This window comes from Petromyzon marinus, unplaced genomic scaffold (assembly GCF_048934315.1).
Source record: "Petromyzon marinus isolate PM22_M1 ecotype Great Lakes invasive population unplaced genomic scaffold, UKy_Petmar_22M1.pri1.0 PM_Scaffold_436, whole genome shotgun sequence".
In the NCBI taxonomy this organism is placed as follows: domain Eukaryota; kingdom Metazoa; phylum Chordata; class Hyperoartia; order Petromyzontiformes; family Petromyzontidae; genus Petromyzon; species Petromyzon marinus.
In genome coordinates this window covers 23,346-42,032 of record NW_027423431.1, presented here as the reverse complement: position 1 = coordinate 42,032, position 18,687 = coordinate 23,346, and the positions used below count along the sequence as shown (strand labels likewise).

General features: G+C 55.1%; 1 protein-coding gene across 3 annotated transcripts in view; it reads right to left on the bottom strand.

Moving 5' to 3' along the window:
* Positions 1-18,687, bottom strand: part of LOC142923347 (uncharacterized) — a 67,701-nt gene that overhangs the window by 37,199 nt on the left and 11,815 nt on the right. For all 3 annotated transcript variants that reach the window (XM_076064423.1, XM_076064421.1, XM_076064420.1), the window contains exon 5: positions 8,056-8,152. In XM_076064423.1, the coding sequence (XP_075920538.1) occupies positions 8,056-8,152 (97 nt within the window). The remainder of the gene's footprint in view (positions 1-8,055; positions 8,153-18,687) is intronic.

Sequence of the window (18,687 nt, the reverse complement as noted above, 5' to 3'; positions counted from 1 at the left end):
GGAGAGAGAGGGGGGAGAGAGGGGGGGAGAGAGGGGGGGAGAGGGGGGGAGAGAGGGAGAGAGTGGGGAGAGAGGGGGGAGAGAGGGGAGAGAGGGGGAGAGAGGGGGGAGAGAGGGGGAGAGGGGGGGGAGAGGGGGGAGAGGGGGGGGGGGAGTGGTGGTGCAGTGGTTAGCGCAATGTGTGTCTGTGTGTGTGAGTGTCCGGCAAAACAACCCCCTACCTCCTCGCGGTGCCGACGGGCAACGCTGTCGTGGACAATGCTGTGGGGGGAGGTCCAATTTCGATTGGCCTCTCCCCTCATGGCGTCTGTGACCACCACAGGGGCTAAACGGGGGCTCTGGACGGGTGCGAGGGGCTGGTAACCCCTCCACCTTCAATTAATTACCACTAAACCACGACTGAAATATCTAACTAATAAGCTTGTGCCGGAGGCCCCGGGGAGACAGGCGTCTATGACGTCTCCTGGCCAAACCCCAATTGGCGGAGCCAGGAGATTGAATACCTACCCTCGGGGCTCCTCCAGGAACAACGAAAAGCCACTACGGGTGGCCACGTGGAATGTTTGAACGCTCACTGCGGAGGAGAGGCTGCCACTCCTCTGTCGGGAGCTGGACCGGTACCGCCTAGATCTCTGCGGCATTCAGGAGGTCCGGTGGACCGGCTCTGGCTCCTGCCACCATGAGGGGTGGACAGTCCTCTACTCGGGGCAGCAGACTGCCAAACAACAGGGTGTGGCTCTTCTTTTGAACTAAAGAATGAAGGGGGCGTGGGAGCGTGGCGGTGAGGTGTGGGAAGCTGTAAGGCCCCAGGCTACTTTGGGCTCGCCTTCCCATCAACCGGAGGCGAGGAATGGTGGTCGTGGTTACTTATGCCCCCACCGAAGACGAACATCCGTGGAGAGATGCAGGCAAGGCCGATGAGTTAGATGCCTTCTATGACCTCCTGTCACAGGTGCTGGCTAAAGTGGCCCCTCGGGATAGAGTCATCATGTTGGGTGACTTCAATGCCCGAGTTGGTCATGATGGTGGCACCTGGTCTGGAGTGATTGGAGGGCATGGGCCAGATCAGCTCAATAACAACGGTAGGAGGCTGCTAGATATTTGTGCAGCCCATGGGCTTGTAATTACCAGCACGCTGTTCCAGCATCGGCGCATCCACACAACATCATGGATGCATGCCGGGTCCAAGCAAGAACATCTGCTGGACTACATAGTGATGGACCAGCGGATGCGAGCCCATGTCCTTGACACCAGGACCTACCGTGGAGCTGATCTGCCCTCTGACCATCGACTAGTCATCTGTAAGATGCGCCTGCCATTCTTCCACTCCGGTGGTGGGTGTACACCCAGGACCCCATTCCAACCTAAAGTGGCCTGGTCTCAGTTATCTGATGAAAGTTGCAAGCGAGAATTTCATAATCTCTTGCGGCTGGGGTTGGCATTGTCCCCCACTCCACCAGATGTCGAGGGTAAATGGGCGAGGTTTAGGACTGTTACTCTTGCAGCTGCATTGGCTGCTTTGGGTACGTGGTCCAGACCTCCCCAGAGACCCTGGCTGACAGAGGTGTTCAGGATGGTTGAGAAAGAGCGACTGGCGCACTGTCATCGGCTACAGAATCCCACGTCAGAGAATGAGGAGGCTTACCGCAGCCTTCGCTCGGAGGTTCGGAGAGCCGTGAGGCGCTGCAAGGATGGGTGGTGGTCGCGGGTTGCTGAGGAGATGGAGTCTGCCTCAGTGGCCCGTGATCACAAATCCCTATTTAACTCCATCAAAAAAGTAATCTGCAGTGCCACACCTATTACCATCATTAGGGGAAAAAACGGTGATCCAATCTCCGACCCCCAGGAACAGGTTTGCAGATTTGCTGAGCATTTCTGTGAGGTCCTGGGGGAGGGAAAATCCCTCAGCCAGGAAAACATCGTGGCACAAAGTGGGGATGACCCTGCAGAAGCTGCAGTGCCTCAAATATTGGAAGAAGTCACCCCCTGTGAGTGGCTGGCTGAGGTGCCATCTGTTGAGGAAGTACTGAAGGCGATCCAGAGTCTGAGACCAGGAAAGGCACCGGGCAGAGATGATCATCCAAGCGAAATGCTGAGGGAGGGTGGTGTTTGTGCACAGACTGCCCTACATGACATCATAACAACAGTCTGGACCACTGGACGGGTTCCGAAGGATTGGAAGGATGCCCTGGTGGTCCCCCTCTTTAAGAAGGGGGACCGCACAGACTGTAACAACTACAGGGGCATCTCACTCCTCAGTGTGCTGGGAAAGGTCCTGGCAAGGATTATTCAACATAGCCCTGCTAGGCACGCTGAGGAGAGGCTTGCGGAGCCCCAATGCGGTTTCAGGAAAGGGCGGTCCTGCACAGATGCCATATTTTCTGTCCGTCTGCTACAGCAGAGGTGTAGGGAATTCCAACAAGACCTACATCTCTGCTTTATTGACCTGGTCAAGGCCTATGATACCATCAGTAGGCCTGGGCTCTGGGTTGTTCTTCGTGCTTTTGGAGTCCCTGACCCTCTGCTCACGATCATTAAGGACCTTCATGATGGTGAGCGGGCCCGGGTAAAACTACGTGGCCGGGAGTCAGAGCCATTCCCTGTTCACCTTGGGGTGCGACAGGGATGTCCTCTGGCTCCCACATTATTTATCATCTATTTTGACCACGTAGTTCGTGAAGCCTTCAATAGCTGTATCGGATAAATTTCCATCTGGTCCAGATATAATGCGAGGCTGATCGATGCCCGGGTGCGGTCAAGGGATGGCTCCCTATTGCTCAACCACGTTATGTATGCCGATGATTTGGTAATTGCTGCTCACTCAGAGGAGGAGTTGAAGGTGCTGCTGCTGAAACTGGAGCTTGCCACTAAGAGATGGGGCCTTACCAACAGCCTCACCAAAACTAAGCACCTGCCTGGGTATTTTGTACCATCGGACACTCCACCCCAACAATTCCCAATCGGTGATGGGGCAGTTGTGGAGAGTATCAGTCGAGCGGCAATATCTTTTCATCGGTTGCGTAACGCTGTGTGGAAGCTACCTGGTCTGTCGCTCCGCACTAAGCTTCAGGTCTTCTCGGCCACGGTCATTCCCTCCCTTCTCTACGCTTGCGAAACGTGGACCACCCTAATGGAACATCTTCGCCAGTTAGAAACATTTAGGCTGGCCTGCCTACGATACATCCTGGGTTTAACCAGACTGGATTGTGTGAGCAGCTCACAAATCCTTGAAAGATCTGGGCAAAGTCCCATCGGTGAGCTCCTCAGGAAGGCAAGGCTGCGTTGGCTGGGTCATGTAGCCCGCATGTCCAGCCACCGCATGCCGAAACAGCTTTTGTTCGGACGGATTGAGGGGGCTAAACAGGCGCGGCACGGTCTAGAGAAGAGATGGAGTGACGTGGTACAGGAGGACGTGGAGCTGAGTGGACTTGCCGATGACTGGTACCAACGGTGTCAAGATTGGCCTCTGTGGAGGAGGGGAGGCTCGTGAAGGACGCTGCTACTGGGCAGTTGGAGGCAGTCGCCCTCCAACAACAACGGAGGGCGGAGGAGCGACGCTCACAACAACGAGCGGAGCGCCGGGTGGCTAAAGCACAGCAGGTTGGCACAGTAGGGGGCACAGGTGGTGCATCAGCCAGTGATCTCAGTGATCTCAGTCAGTCGACCCGTGGCACCTGCTGGGTCTGCCCCGGGACCTCCTGCCAGCGGGCGTTCGACACTTCACGTGGTAGCCTCAAGGTGCACATAGCCTGGCACAAGCGTCGTGGTAACGTCACTGCCACTTAGTGGCGAATGGCGGTTGTTGTTGTGTATTTGAGTAACAGCACTTGCCCCTACATCCTGCGAGATGATACCTGGGGGAGCTTTGTCTTTGTATGGGAGAGAGGGCGTCTCTCTCTCTCTCCCCGTGTCTCTCTCTCTCCCCGTGTCTCCATCTCCCCGTGTCTCCATCTCCCCGTGTCTCTCTCTCCCCGTGTCTCTCTCCCTCCCCGTGTCTCTAACCCCGTGTCTCTCTCTCCCCGTGTCTCTCTCTCCCCGTGTCTCTTTCCCCGTGTCTCTCTCTCACCCCGTGTCTCTCTCTATCCCCGTGTCTCTCTCTCTCCCCGTGTCTCTCTCACCCGTGTCTCTCTCTCTCTCCCCATGTCTCTCTCTCCCCATGTCTCTCTCTTCCCGTGTCTCTCTCTCTCCATGTTTCCCTCCCCGTGTCTCTCTCTCTCCCCGTGTCTCTCTCTCTCCCCGTGTCTCTCTCCCCGTGTCTCTCTCACCCCGTGTCTCTCTCACCCCATGTCTCTCACCTCGTGTCTCTCTCTCTCACCGTGTCTCCATCTCCCCGTGTCTCCATCTCCCCGTGTCTCCATCTCCCCGTGTCTCTCTCTCCCCGTGTCTCTCTCTCTCCCCGTGTCTCTCACCCCGTGTCTCTCTCTCCCCGTGTCTCTCTCTCACCCCGTGTCTCTCTCTATCCCCGTGTCTCTCTCTCTCCCCGTGTCTCTCTCTCTCCCCGTGTCTCTCTCTCTCCCCGTGTATCTCTCTCTCCCCGTGTCTCTCTCTCCCCGTGTCTCTCTCACCCGTGTCTGTCTCTCTCTCCCCATGTCTCTTTCTCCCCGTGTCTCTCTCTCCCCGTGTCTCTCTCTCTCCCCGTGTATCTCTCCCCGTGTCTCTCTCACCCCGTGTCTCTCTCTCTCCCCGTGTCTCTCTCTCTCCCCGTGTCTCTCTCTTTCCCCGTGTCTATCTCCCCGTGTCTCTCTCTCTCCCCGTGTCCATCTCCCCGTGTCTCTCTCTCCCCATGTCTCTCTCTTCCCATGTCTCTCTCTCTCCCTGTCTCTCTCTCTCTCCCTGTCTCTCTCTCTCTCTCTCCCCGTGTCTCTCTCTCTCCCCGTGTCTCTCTCTCCCCGTGTCTCTCTCTCCCCGTGTCTCTCTCCCCGTGTCTCTCTCCCCGTGTCTCTCCCTCCCTGTCTCTCCCCGTGTCTCTCTCTCCCCGTGTCTCTCTCTCCCCGTGTCTATCTCTCTCCCCGTGTCTCTCTCTCCCCGTGTCTCTCACCGTGTCTCTCTCTCTCCCCGTGTCTCTCTGTCTCACCGTGTCTCTCTCCCCGTGTCTCTCTCTCTGTCTCTCCCCGTGTCTCTCTGTCTCACCGTGTCTCTCTCCCCGTGTCTCTCTCTCTCCCCGTGTCTCTCTCTCTCCCCGTGTTTCTCTCTCTCTCTCTCCCCGTGTCTCTCCCCGTGTCTCTCTCTCTCCCCGTGTCTCTCTCTCTCCCCGTGTCTCCATCTCCCCGTGTCTCCATCTCCCCGTGTCTCTCTCTCCCCGTGTCTCTCTCCCTCCCCGTGTCTCTAACCCCGTGTCTCTCTCTCCCCGTGTCTCTCTCTCCCCGTGTCTCTTTCCCCGTGTCTCTCTCTCACCCCGTGTCTCTCTCTATCCCCGTGTCTCTCTCTCTCCCCGTGTCTCTCTCACCCGTGTCTCTCTCTCTCTCCCCATGTCTCTCTCTCCCCATGTCTCTCTCTTCCCGTGTCTCTCTCTCTCCATGTTTCCCTCCCCGTGTCTCTCTCTCTCCCCGTGTCTCTCTCTCTCCCCGTGTCTCTCTCCCCGTGTCTCTCTCACCCCGTGTCTCTCTCACCCCATGTCTCTCACCTCGTGTCTCTCTCTCTCACCGTGTCTCCATCTCCCCGTGTCTCCATCTCCCCGTGTCTCCATCTCCCCGTGTCTCTCTCTCCCCGTGTCTCTCTCTCTCCCCGTGTCTCTCACCCCGTGTCTCTCTCTCCCCGTGTCTCTCTCTCACCCCGTGTCTCTCTCTATCCCCGTGTCTCTCTCTCTCCCCGTGTCTCTCTCTCTCCCCGTGTCTCTCTCTCTCCCCGTGTATCTCTCTCTCCCCGTGTCTCTCTCTCCCCGTGTCTCTCTCACCCGTGTCTGTCTCTCTCTCCCCATGTCTCTTTCTCCCCGTGTCTCTCTCTCCCCGTGTCTCTCTCTCTCCCCGTGTATCTCTCCCCGTGTCTCTCTCACCCCGTGTCTCTCTCTCTCCCCGTGTCTCTCTCTCTCCCCGTGTCTCTCTCTTTCCCCGTGTCTATCTCCCCGTGTCTCTCTCTCTCCCCGTGTCCATCTCCCCGTGTCTCTCTCTCCCCATGTCTCTCTCTTCCCATGTCTCTCTCTCTCCCTGTCTCTCTCTCTCTCCCTGTCTCTCTCTCTCTCTCTCTCTCCCCGTGTCTCTCTCTCTCCCCGTGTCTCTCTCTCCCCGTGTCTCTCTCTCCCCGTGTCTCTCTCCCCGTGTCTCTCTCCCCGTGTCTCTCCCTCCCTGTCTCTCCCCGTGTCTCTCTCTCCCCGTGTCTCTCTCTCCCCGTGTCTATCTCTCTCCCCGTGTCTCTCTCTCCCCGTGTCTCTCACCGTGTCTCTCTCTCTCCCCGTGTCTCTCTGTCTCACCGTGTCTCTCTCCCCGTGTCTCTCTCTCTGTCTCTCCCCGTGTCTCTCTGTCTCACCGTGTCTCTCTCCCCGTGTCTCTCTCTCTCCCCGTGTCTCTCTCTCTCCCCGTGTTTCTCTCTCTCTCTCTCCCCGTGTCTCTCCCCGTGTCTCTCTCTCTCCCCGTGTCTCTCTGTCTCCCTGTCTCTCCCCGTGTCTCTCTATCCGTGTCTCTCTCTCTCCCCGTGTCTCTCTCTCACCCCGTGTCTCTCTCTCTCCCCGTGTCTCTCTCCCCGTGTCTCTCTCCCCGTGTCTCTCTGTCTCTCTCTCCCCGTGTCTCTCTCTCTCCCCGTGTCTCTCTCTCTCTCTCCCCGTGTCTCTCCCCGTGTCTCTCTCTCTCCCCGTGTCTCTCTCTCTCCCCGTGTCTCTCTCCCCGTGTCTCTCTCTCTCTCTCTCTCCGTGTCTCTCTGTCACCCTGTCTCTCCCCGTGTCTCTCTCTCTCTCCCCGTGTCTCTCTGTCTCTCCCCGTGTCTCTCTCTCTCCCCGTGTCTCTCTCTCTCCCCGTGTCTGTCTCTCCCCGTCTCTCTCTCTCTCTCTCCCCGTGTCTCTCTCTCCCCGTGTCTCTCTCTCTCTCTCCCCGTGTCTCTCTCTCCCCGTGTCTCTCTCTCCCTGTCTCTCCCGTGTCTCTCTCTCTCCCCGTGTCTCTCTCTCTCCCCGTGTCTCTCTCTCCCCGTGTCTCTCTCTCCCCGTGTCTCTCTGTCTCTCCCCGTGTCTCTCTCTCTCCCCGTGTCTCTCTCTCCCCGTCTCTCTCTCTCTCTCTCCCCGTGTCTCTCTCTCCCCGTGTCTATCTCTCTCTCTCCCCGTGTCTCTCTGTCTCTCCCCGTGTCTCTCTGTCTCACCGTGTCTCTCTCCCCGTGTCTCTCTCTCCCCGTGTCTCTCCCCGTGTCTCTCTCTCCCCGTGTCTCTCTCTCTCCCCATGTCTCTCTCCCCGTGTCTCTCTCTCTCTCTCCCCGTGTCTCTCTGTCTCCCTGTCTCTCCCCGTGTCTCTCTCTCTCCCCGTGTCTCTCTCTCTCCCCGTGTCTCTCTCTCTCTCCCTCTCCCCGTGTCTCTCCCAGTGTCTCTCTCTCTCCCCGTGTCTCTCTCTCTCCCCGTGTCTCTCTCCCCGTGTCTCTCTCTCTCACTCTCCCCGTGTCTCTCTGTCTCCCCGTGTCTCTCTCCCCGTGTCTCTCTCTCTCCCCGTGTCTCTCTCCCCGTGTCTCTCTCTCTCTCTCTATCCGTGTCTCTCTGTCTCTCCCCGTGTCCCTCTCTCTCTCCCCGTGTCTCTCTGTCTCACCGTGTCTCTCTCCCCGTGTCTCTCTCTCCCCGTGTCTCTCTCTCTCCCCGTGTCTCTCTGTCTCTCTCCCCGTGTCTCTCTGTCTCCCTGTCTCTCCCCGTGTCTCTCTCTCTCCCCGTGTCTCTCTCTCTCCCCGTGTCTCTCTCTCTCTCCCTCTCCCCGTGTCTCTCCCAGTGTCTCTCTCTCTCCCCGTGTCTCTCTCCCCGTGCCTCTCCCCGTGTCTCTCTCTCCCCGTGTCTCTCTCTCCCCGTGTCTCTCCCCGTGTCTCTCTCTCCCCGTGTCTCTCTCTCTCCAAGTCTCTCCCCGTGTCTCTGTCTCTCCCCGTGTCTCTCTGTCTCACCTGGGATCCCAGTTTTCCAGCGCTGAGTCTTTGCTTTTCACCGCCTCACCGACCGTCTCAAACTGACGAATTATAGTCTGTACTGTGGACTTGGGGCCTGTGAGAGAGAGACACGGGGAGAGAGAGAGACACGGGGAGAGAGACACGGTGAGAGAGAGACACGGGGAGAGAGAGACACGGGGAGAGAGACACGGGGAGAGACAAGGGGAGAGAGAGACACGGGGAGAGAGAGACACGGGGAGAGGCACGGGGAGAGAGACACGGGGAGAGAGAGAGACACTGGGAGAGAGAGAGACACGGGGAGAGGCACGGGGAGAGAGACACGGGGAGAGAGAGAGACACGGGGAGAGAGAGAGACACGGGGAGAGAGAGACACGGGGTGAGAGAGAGAGACACGGGGAGAGAGAGAGAGAGACACGGGGTGAGACAGGGAGAGAGAGACACGGGGTGAGAGAGAGAGACACGGGGAGAGAGAGAGAGACACGGGGAGAGAGAGACACGGGGTGAGAGAGAGAGACACGGGGAGAGAGAGAGAGAGACACGGGGAGAGAGAGAGAGAGACGGGGAGAGAGACAGACATGGGGAGAGAGAGACAGACATGGGGAGAGAGAGACACGGTGAAAGAGAGACACGGGGAGAGACAGGGAGAGAGAGACACGGGGTGAGAGACACGGGGAGAGAGACACGGTGAGAGAGAGACACGGGGAGAGAGAGACACGGGGAGAGAGAGACACGGGGAGAGAGAGAGACACGGGGAGAGAGAGACACGGGGAGAGAGAGACACGGGGTGAGAGACACGGGAAGAGAGAGACACGGGGAGAGAGAGACACGGGGAGAGACAGGGAGAAAGAGACACGGGGTGAGAGACACGGTGAGAGAGACACGGGGCGAGAGAGAGAGACACGGGGAGAGAGAGAGAGACACGGGGTGAGACAGGGAGAGAGAGACACGGGGTGAGAGACACGGTGAGAGAGAGACACACGGGGAGAGAGAGAGACACGTGGTGAGAGAGACACGGGGAGAGAGAGAGACATGGGGAGAGAGACACGGGGAGAGAGAGACACGGGGAGAGAGAGACACGGGGAGAGAGAGAGACACGGGGAGAGAGAGAGACATGGGGTGAGACAGGGAGAGAGAGAAACAGGGAGAGAGAGACACGGGGAGAGACGGGGAGAGAGAGACACGGGGTGAGACAGGGAGAGAGAGACACGGGGTGAGAGACACGGTGAGAGAGAGACACACGGGGAGAGACAGGGACAGAGAGACACGGGGAGAGAGAGAGACACGGGGAGAGAGAGAGACACGGGGAGAGACAGGGAGAGAGAGACACGGGGAGAGAGAGAGACACGGGGGAGAGACAGGGAGAGAGAGACACGGGGAGAGAGAGAGACACGGGGAGAGAGAGAGACATGGGGTGAGACAGGGAGAGAGAGAGACGGGGAGAGAGAGAGACACGGGGAGAGAGAGAGAGACACGGGGAGAGACAGGGAGAGAGAGACACGGGGAGAGAGAGAGACACGGGGAGAGAGAGAGAGACACGGGGAGAGACAGGGAGAGAGAGAAACGGGGTGAGAGAGAGAGACACGGGGAGAGACAAGGGGAGAGAGACACGGCGAGAGACAGGGAGAGAGAGACACGGGGTGAGAGAGACACGGAGAGAGAGAGACACGGGGAGAGACAGGGAGAGAGAGACACGGGGTGAGAGAGACACGGAGAGAGAGAGACACGGGGTGAGATAGACACGGAGAGAGAGAGACACGGGGTGAGAGAGAGAGACACGGGGAGAGAGAGAGAGAGAGAGAAACAGGGAGAGAGAGACACGGGGAGAGACAGGGAGAGAGAGACACGGGGAGAGACAGGGAGAGAGAGACACGCGGAGAGAGACACGGGGAGAGACAGGGAGAGAGAGACACGGGGAGAGAGAGAGACACGGGGGAGAGACAGGGAGAGAGAGACACGGGGAGAGACAGGGAGAGAGAGACACGGGGAGAGAGAAACGGGGAGAGAGAGAGACACGGAGAGAGAGAGAGAGACATGGGGAGAGAGAGACACGGGGTGAGACAGGGAGAGAGAGACACGGGGTGAGAGAGACACAGAGAGAGAGAGACACGGGGTGAGAGAGAGAGAGACACGGGGAGAGAGAGAGAGAGAGAGAAACAGGGAGAGAGAGACACGGGGAGAGACAGGGAGAGAGAGACACGGGGAGAGACAGGGAGAGAGAGAGAGACACGGGGAGAGACAGGGAGAGAGAGACACGGGGAGAGACAGGGAGAGAGTGACACGGGGAGAGAGACACGGGGAGAGAGAGAGACACGGAGAGAGAGAGACACGGGGAGAGAGACACGGGGAGAGAGAGACACGGGGTGAGAGAGACACGGGGTGAGAGAGAGAGACACGGGGCGAGAGAGAGAGACACGGGGTGAGAGAGACACGGGGTGAGAGAGAGACACGGGGAGAGACAGGGAGAGACACGGGGAGAGAGAGAAACGGGGAGAGAGAGAGACACGGGGTGAGAGAGAGACACGGGGAGAGAGACATGGGGAGAGAGAGATACGGGGTGAGAGAGAGAGAGACACGGGGAGAGAGAGAGAGACATGGGGAGAGAGAGACACGGGAGAGACAGGGAGAGAGAGAGAGACACGGGGAGAGAGACACGGGGTGAGAGAGAGAGAGAGACACGGGGAGAGAGACACGGGGTGAGAGAGAGAGAGAGACGCGGGGAGAGAGAGAAAGACACGGGGAGAGAGAGAGAGACACGGGGAGAGAGAGAGACACGGGGTGAGAGAGAGACACGGAGAGAGAGACACGGGGTGAGACAGGGATAGAGAGAGAGACACGGGGTGAGAGAGAGACATGGGGAGAGAGAGACACGGGGAGAGAGAGACATGGGGAGAGAGAGAGACACGGGGAGAGACAGGGAGAGAGAGACACGGGGTGAGAGAGAGACACGGGGAGAGAGAGACACGGTGAGAGAGAGACACGGGGAGAGAGAGACACGGGGAGAGAGAGACACGGGGAGAGAGAGCTAGACACGGGGAGAGAGACACGGGGTGAGAGAGACTCGGGGAGAGAGAGAGACACGGGGAGAGAGAGAGACACGGGGAGAGAGAGAGACACGGGGAGAGAGAGACACGGGGAGAGAGAGAGACACGGGGTGAGACAAGGAGAGAGAGAGACACAGTGAGAGAGAGACACAGACACAGTGTCTCTCACTCACTTGTCTCATTGTGTCTGTGTCTCTCTCTCACTGTGTCTCTGTCTCACTGTGTCTGTGTCTCTCTCTCACTATGTCTCTCACTGTGTATCTGTCTCACTGTGTCTCACTGTGTCTGCGTCTCTCACTGTGTCTGTCTCACTGTGTCTGTGTCTCACTGTGTCTGTGTCTGTGTCTCACTGTGTCTGTGTCTCACTGTGTCTCTGTCTCTCACTGTGTCTGTCTCACTGTGTCTGTGTCTCACTGTGTCTGTGTCTGTGTCTCACTGTGTCTCTCTCACTGTGTCTGTGTCTCACTGTGTCTGTGTCTGTGTCTCACTGTGTCTGTGTCTCACTGTGTCTGTGTCTCACTGTGTCTGTGTCTGTGTCTCTCTCTCACTGTGTCTGTGTCTCTCTGTGTCTGTGTCTCACTGTGTCTGTGTCTCTCTCTCACTGTGTCTGTGTCTCACTGTGTCTGTGTCTGTGTCTCACTGTGTCTGTGTCTCTCTGTGTCTGTGTCTCACTGTGTCTGTGTCTCTCTCTCACTGTGTCTGTGTCTCACTGTGTCTGTGTCTGTGTCTCACTGTGTCTGTGTCTCACTGTGTCTGTGTCTGTGTCTCTCTCTCACTGTGTCAGTGTCTCACTGTGTCTGTGTCTCTCTGTGTCTGTGTCTCACTGTGTCTGTGTCTCACTGTGTCTCACTGTGTCTGTGTCTCTCTGTGTCTGTGTCTCTCTGTGTCTGTGTCTCACTGTGTCTGTGTCTGTGTCTCACTGTGTCTGTGTCTGTGTCTCACTGTGTCTCACTGTGTCTGTGTCTCACTGTGTCTGTGTCTCACTGTGTCTGTGTCTCACTGTGTCTGTGTCTCTCTGTGTCTGTGTCTCACTGTGTCTGTGTCTCTCTCTCACTGTGTCTGTGTCTCACTGTGTCTGTGTCTGTGTCTCACTGTGTCTGTGTCTCACTGTGTCTGTGTCTGTGTCTCTCTCTCACTGTGTCTGTGTCTCACTGTGTCTGTGTCTCACTGTGTCTCTGTCTCACTGTGTCTCTGTCTCTCTGTGTCTGTGTCTCACTGTGTCTGTGTCTCACTGTGTCTCTGTCTCACTGTGTCTGTGTCTCACTGTGTCTCTCTCTCACTGTGTCTCTCTCTCACTGTGTCTCACTGTGTCTGTGTCTCACTGTGTCTGTGTCTCACTGTGTCTGTGTCTCTCTGTGTCTGTGTCTGTGTCTCACTGTGTCTGTGTCTCACTGTGTCTGTGTCTCACTGTGTCTGTGTCTCACTGTGTCTCTGTCTCACTGTGTCTCTCTGTGTCTGTGTCTCACTGTGTCTGTGTCTCACTGTGTCTGTGTCTCACTGTGTCTCTGTCTCACTGTGTCTCTCTGTGTCTCTGTCTCACTGTGTCTGTGTCTCACTGTGTCTGTGTCTCACTGTGTCTCTCTGTGTCTGTGTCTGTGTCTCACTGTGTCTGTGTCTCTCTGTGTCTGTGTCTCACTGTGTCTGTGTCTCACTGTGTCTGTGTCTCACTGTGTCTGTGTCTCACTGTGTCTGTGTCTCTCTCTCACTGTGTCTGTGTCTCACTGTGTCTCTGTGTCTCACTGTGTCTGTGTCTCACTGTGTCTCTCTGTGTCTCACTGTGTCTGTGTCTCTCTCTCACTTTGTCTCACTGTGTCTGTGTCTCTCTCTCACTTTGTCTCACTGTGTCTGTGTCTCACTGTGTCTCACTGTGTCTCACTGTGTCTGTGTCTCACTGTGTCTCTCTGTGTCTGTGTCTCACTGTGTCTGTGTCTCACTGTGTCTGTGTCTCACTGTGTCTCACTGTGTCTGTGTCTCACTGTGTCTCTCTCTCACTGTGTCTGTGTCTCACTGTGTCTCACTGTGTCTATGTCTCACTGTGTCTCTCTCACTGTGTCTCTCTCTCACTGTGTCTGTGTCTCACTGTGTCTGTGTCTCACTGTGTCTGTGTCTCACTGTGTCTCTCTCTCACTGTGTCTGTGTCTCACTGTGTATCACTGTGTCTATGTCTCACTGTGTCTATCTCACTCTGTCTCTCTCTCACTGTGTCTGTGTCTCACTGTGTCTGTGTCTCACTGTGTCTGTGTCTCACTGTGTATCACTGTGTCTATGTCTCACTGTGTCTCTCTCACTGTGTCTCTCTCTCACTGTGTCTGTGTCTCACTGTGTCTGTGTCTCACTGTGTATCACTGTGTCTCACTGTGTCTGTGTCTCTCTGTGTCTGTGTCTCACTCTGTCTGTGTCTCACTCTGTCTGTGTCTCACTGTGTCTGTCTCTCACTGTGTCTGTCTCTCACTGTGTCTGTGTCTCACTGTGTCTCAGTGTGTCTCACTGTGTCTGTGTCTCTCTCTCAGTGTGTCTGTGTCTCACTGTGTCTCTCTGTGTCTCTCTCTCACTGTGTCTCTCTGTGTCTGTGTCTCACTGTGTCTCTCTCTCACTGTGTCTCACTGTGTCTGTGTCTCACTGTGTCTCTCTGTGTCTCTCTCTCACTGTGTCTCTCTGTGTCTGTGTCTCACTGTGTCTCTCTCTCACTGTGTCTCACTGTGTCTCACTGTGTCTGTGTCTCTCTCTCACTGTGTCTGTGTCTCACTGTGTCTCACTGTGTCTGTGTCTCACTGTGTCTCACTGTGTCTCACTGTGTCTGTGTCTCACTGTGTCTCACTGTGTCTGTGTCTCACTGTGTCTCACTGTGTCTGTGTCTCTCTCTCACTGTGTCTGTGTCTCACTGTGTCTCACTGTGTCTGTGTCTCACTGTGTCTCACTGTGTCTCACTGTGTCTGTGTCTCACTGTGTCTCACTGTGTCTCACTGTGTCTGTGTCTCACTGTGTCTCACTGTGTCTCACTGTGTCTGTGTCTCACTGTGTCTCTGTCTCACTGTGTCTCTCTCTCACTGTGTCTGTGTCTCACTGTGTCTCACTGTGTCTGTGTCTCACTGTGTCTTACTGTGTCTCACTGTGTCTGTGTCTCACTGTGTCTGTGTCTCACTGTGTCTGTGTCTCACTGTGTCTGTGTCTCACTGTGTCTCTCTCTCACTGTGTCTGTGTCTCACTGTGTCTTTGTGTCTCTGTGTCTCTGTGTCTCTGTCTCACTGTGTCTCACTGTGTCTCTGTCTCACTGTGTCTCACTGTGTCTCACTGTGTTTCTGTCTCACTGTGTCTCTGTCTCACTGTGTCTCTGTCTCACTGTGTCTCTCTCTGTCTCACTGTGTCTCACTGTGTCTCTGTCTCACTGTGTTTCTGTCTCACTGTGTCTCTGTCTCACTGTGTCTCACTGTGTTTCTGTCTCACTGTGTTTATGTCTCACTGTGTTTCTGTCTCACTGTGTTTCTGTCTCACTGTGTCTCTGTCTCACTGTGTCTCACTGTGTTTCTGTCTCACTGTGTCTCACTGTGTTTCTGTCTCACTGTGTTTCTGTCTCACTGTGTCTCTGTCTCACTGTGTCACTGTCTCACTGTGTCTCTGTCTCACTGTGTCTCACTGTGTCTCACTGTGTCTCTGTCTCACTGTGTTTCTGTCTCACTGTGTCTCTGTCTCACTGTGTCTCACTGTGTCTCTGTCTCACTGTGTCTCACTGTGTTTCTGTCTCACTGTGTCTCTGTCTCACTGTGTCACTGTCTCACTGTGTCTCTGTCTCACTGTGTCTCACTGTGTCTCACTGTGTCTCTGTCTCACTGTGTCTCACTGTGTCTGTGTCTCTGTCTCACTGTGTCTCTGTCTCACTGTGTCTCTGTCTCACTGTGTCGCTGTCTCACTGTGTCTCACTGTGTCTCTGTCTCACTGTGTCTCTGTCTCACTGTGTCTCTGTCTCACTGTGTCTCTGTCTCACTGTGTCTCACTGTGTCTGTGTCTCTCTGTGTCTCTCTGTGTCTCACTGTGTCTCACTTTGTCTGTGTCTCACTGTGTCTGTGTCTCACTGTGTCTGTGTCTCACTGTGTCTCACTGTGTCTCACTGTGTCTGTGTCTCACTGTGTCTCACTGTGTCTGTGTCTCTCTGTGTCTCTGTCTCCCTGTCTGACTGTGTCTCTCACTGTGTCTGTGTCTCTCTGTGTCTGTGTCTGTGTCTCTCTGTGTCTGTGTCTCACTGTGTCTGTGTCTGTGTCTCACTGTGTCTCTGTCTCACTGTGTCTGTGTCTCACTGTGTCTGTGTCTCACTATGTCTGTGTCTCACTGTGTCTGTGTCTCACTGTGTCTGTGTCTCACTGTGTCTCTGTCTCACTGTGTCTGTGTCTCACTGTGTCTGTGTCTCACTGTGTCTGTGTCTCACTGTGTCTGTGTCTCACTGTGTCTCACTGTGTCTCTCTCTCACTGTGTCTGTGTCTCTCTCTCACTGTGTCTGTGTCTCACTGTGTCTCACTGTGTCTCTCTCTCACTGTGTCTGTGTCTGTGTCTCACTGTGTCTGTGTCTCACTGTGTCTGTGTCTCACTGTGTCTCACTGTGTCTGTGTCTCACTGTGTCTGTGTCTCACTGTGTCTGTGTCTCACTGTGTCTCACTGTGTCTGTGTCTCTCTGTGTCTGTGTCTCACTGTGTCTGTGTCTCTCTGTGTCTGTGTCTCACTGTGTCTGTGTCTCTGTCTCACTGTGTCTGTGTCTCACTGTGTCTCACTGTGTCTGTGTCTCACTGTGTCTCACTGTGTCTGTGTCTCACTGTGTCTGTGTCTCACTGTGTCTGTGTCTCTGTCTCACTGTGTCTGTGTCTCACTGTGTCTCACTGTGTCTGTGTCTCACTGTGTCTCACTGTGTCTGTGTCTCACTGTGTCTGTGTCTCACTGTGTCTGTGTCTCACTGTGTCTGTGTCTCACTGTGTCTCACTGTGTCTCTCTGTGTCTCACTGTGTCTCTCTGTGTCTCACTGTGTCTGTGTCTCACTGTGTCTGTGTCTCACTGTGTCTCTCTGTGTCTGTGTCTCACTGTGTCTGTGTCTCTCACTGTGTCTGTGTCTCACTGTGTCTGTGTCTCACTGTGTCTCACTGTGTCTCTCTCTCACTGTGTCTGTGTCTCACTGTGTCTGTGTCTCACTGTGTCTGTGTCTCTCTTTCACTGTGTCTGTGTCTCACTGTGTCTCACTGTGTCTCACTGTGTCTGTGTCTCTCTGTGTCTGTGTCTCACTGTGTCTGTGTCTCACTGTGTCTGTGTCTCACTGTGTCTGTGTCTCACTGTGTCTGTGTCTCACTGTGTCTCTGTCTCACTGTGTCTGTGTCTCACTGTGTCTGTGTCTCACTGTGTCTGTGTCTCACTGTGTCTGTGTCTCACTGTGTCTCTCTCTCACTGTGTCTGTGTCTCTCTCTCACTGTGTCTGTGTCTCACTGTGTCTCACTGTGTCTCTCTCTCACTGTGTCTGTGTCTGTGTCTCACTGTGTCTGTGTCTCACTGTGTCTGTGTCTCACTGTGTCTCACTGTGTCTGTGTCTCTCTGTGTCTGTGTCTCACTGTGTCTGTGTCTCTCTGTGTCTGTGTCTCACTGTGTCTGTGTCTCTGTCTCACTGTGTCTGTGTCTCACTGTGTCTCACTGTGTCTGTGTCTCACTGTGTCTCACTGTGTCTGTGTCTCACTGTGTCTGTGTCTCTCTGTGTCTGTGTCTCACTGTGTCTGTGTCTCTGTCTCACTGTGTCTGTGTCTCACTGTGTCTCACTGTGTCTGTGTCTCACTGTGTCTAACTGTGTCTGTGTCTCACTGTGTCTGTGTCTCACTGTGTCTGTGTCTCACTGTGTCTCACTGTGTCTCTCTGTGTCTCACTGTGTCTGTGTCTCACTGTGTCTGTGTCTCACTGTGTCTCTCTGTGTCTGTGTCTCACTGTGTCTGTGTCTCTCACTGTGTCTGTGTCTCACTGTGTCTGTGTCTCTCACTGTGTCTGTGTCTCACTGTGTCTGTGTCTCTCACTGTGTCTGTGTCTCACTGTGTCTGTGTCTCACTGTGTCTGTGTCTCTCTCTCACTGTGTCTGTGTCTCACTGTGTCTGTGTCTCACTGTGTCTCACTGTGTCTCACTGTGTCTGTGTCTCTCTGTGTCTGTGTCTCACTGTGTCTGTGTCTCACTGTGTCTCACTGTGTCTCACTGTGTCTGTGTCTCACTGTGTCTGTGTCTCTCTGTGTCTGTGTCTCACTGTGTCTGTGTCTCACTGTGTCTCACTGTGTCTGTGTCTCACTGTGTCTCTGTGTCTCACTGTGTCTGTGTCTCACTGTGTCTGTGTCTCTTTGTGTCTCACTGTGTCTGTGTCTCACTGTGTGTCTCTCTCACTGTGTCTGTGTCTCTCACTGTGTCTGTGTCTCACTGTGTCTGTGTCTCACTGTGTCTGTGTCTCACTGTGTCTGTGTCTCACTGTGTCTGTGTCTCTCTGTGTCTGTGTCTCACTGTGTCTGTGTCTCACTGTGTCTGTGTCTCACTGTGTCTCTCTCTCACTGTGTCTGTGTCTCACTGTGTCTGTGTCTCTCTGTGTCTGTGTCTCACTGTGTCTGTGTCTCACTCTGTGTCTCACTGTGTCTGTGTCTCTCTGTGTCTGTGTCTCACTGTGTCTGTGTCTCACTGTGTCTGTGTCTCACTGTGTCTCTCTGTGTCTGTGTCTCACTGTGTCTGTGTCTCTCTGTGTCTGTGTCTCACTGTGTCTGTGTCTCACTGTGTCTGTGTCTCACTGTGTCTCTGTCTCACTGTGTCTGTGTCTCTCTCTCACTGTGTCTGTGTCTCACTGTGTCTGACTGTGTCTGTGTCTCACTGTGTCTGTGTCTCTCTCTCACTGTGTCTGTGTCTCACTGTGTCTGTGTCTCACTGTGTCTGTGTCTGACTGTGTCTGTGTCTCACTGTGTCTGTGTCTCACTGTGTCTGTGTCTGTGTCACACTGTGTCTCTCTCTCACTGTCTCTCTCTCACTGTGTCTCTGTCTCTCTGTGTCTCTCTCTCACTGTCTCTCTCTCACTGTGTCTCTGTCTCACTGTGTCTGTGTCTCTGTCTCTCTGTGTCTCACTGTGTCTGTGTCTCACTGTGTCTCTCTGTGTCTCTCTGTGTCTCACTGTGTCTGTGTCTCACTGTGTCTCTCTGTGTCTCTCTGTGTCTCACTGTGTCTGTGTCTCTCTGTGTCTGTGTCTCACTGTGTCTGTGTCTCACTGTGTCTGTGTCTCACTGTGTCTGTGTCTCACTGTGTCTCTCTGTGTCTGTGTCTGTGTCTCACTGTGTCTCTCTGTGTCTCACTGTGTCTCACTGTGTCTCTCTGTGTCTCTCTGTGTCTCACTGTGTCTGTGTCTCACTGTGTCTCTCTGTGTCTCACTGCGTCTGTGTCTCACTGTGTCTGTGTCTCACTGTGTCTGTGTCTCACTGTGTCTCTCTGTGTCTGTGTCTGTGTCTCACTGTGTCTCACTGTGTCTCACTGTCTCACTGTGTCTCACTGTGTCTGTGTCTCACTGTGTCTCACTGTGTCTGTGTCTCTGTCTCACTGTGTCTGTGTCTC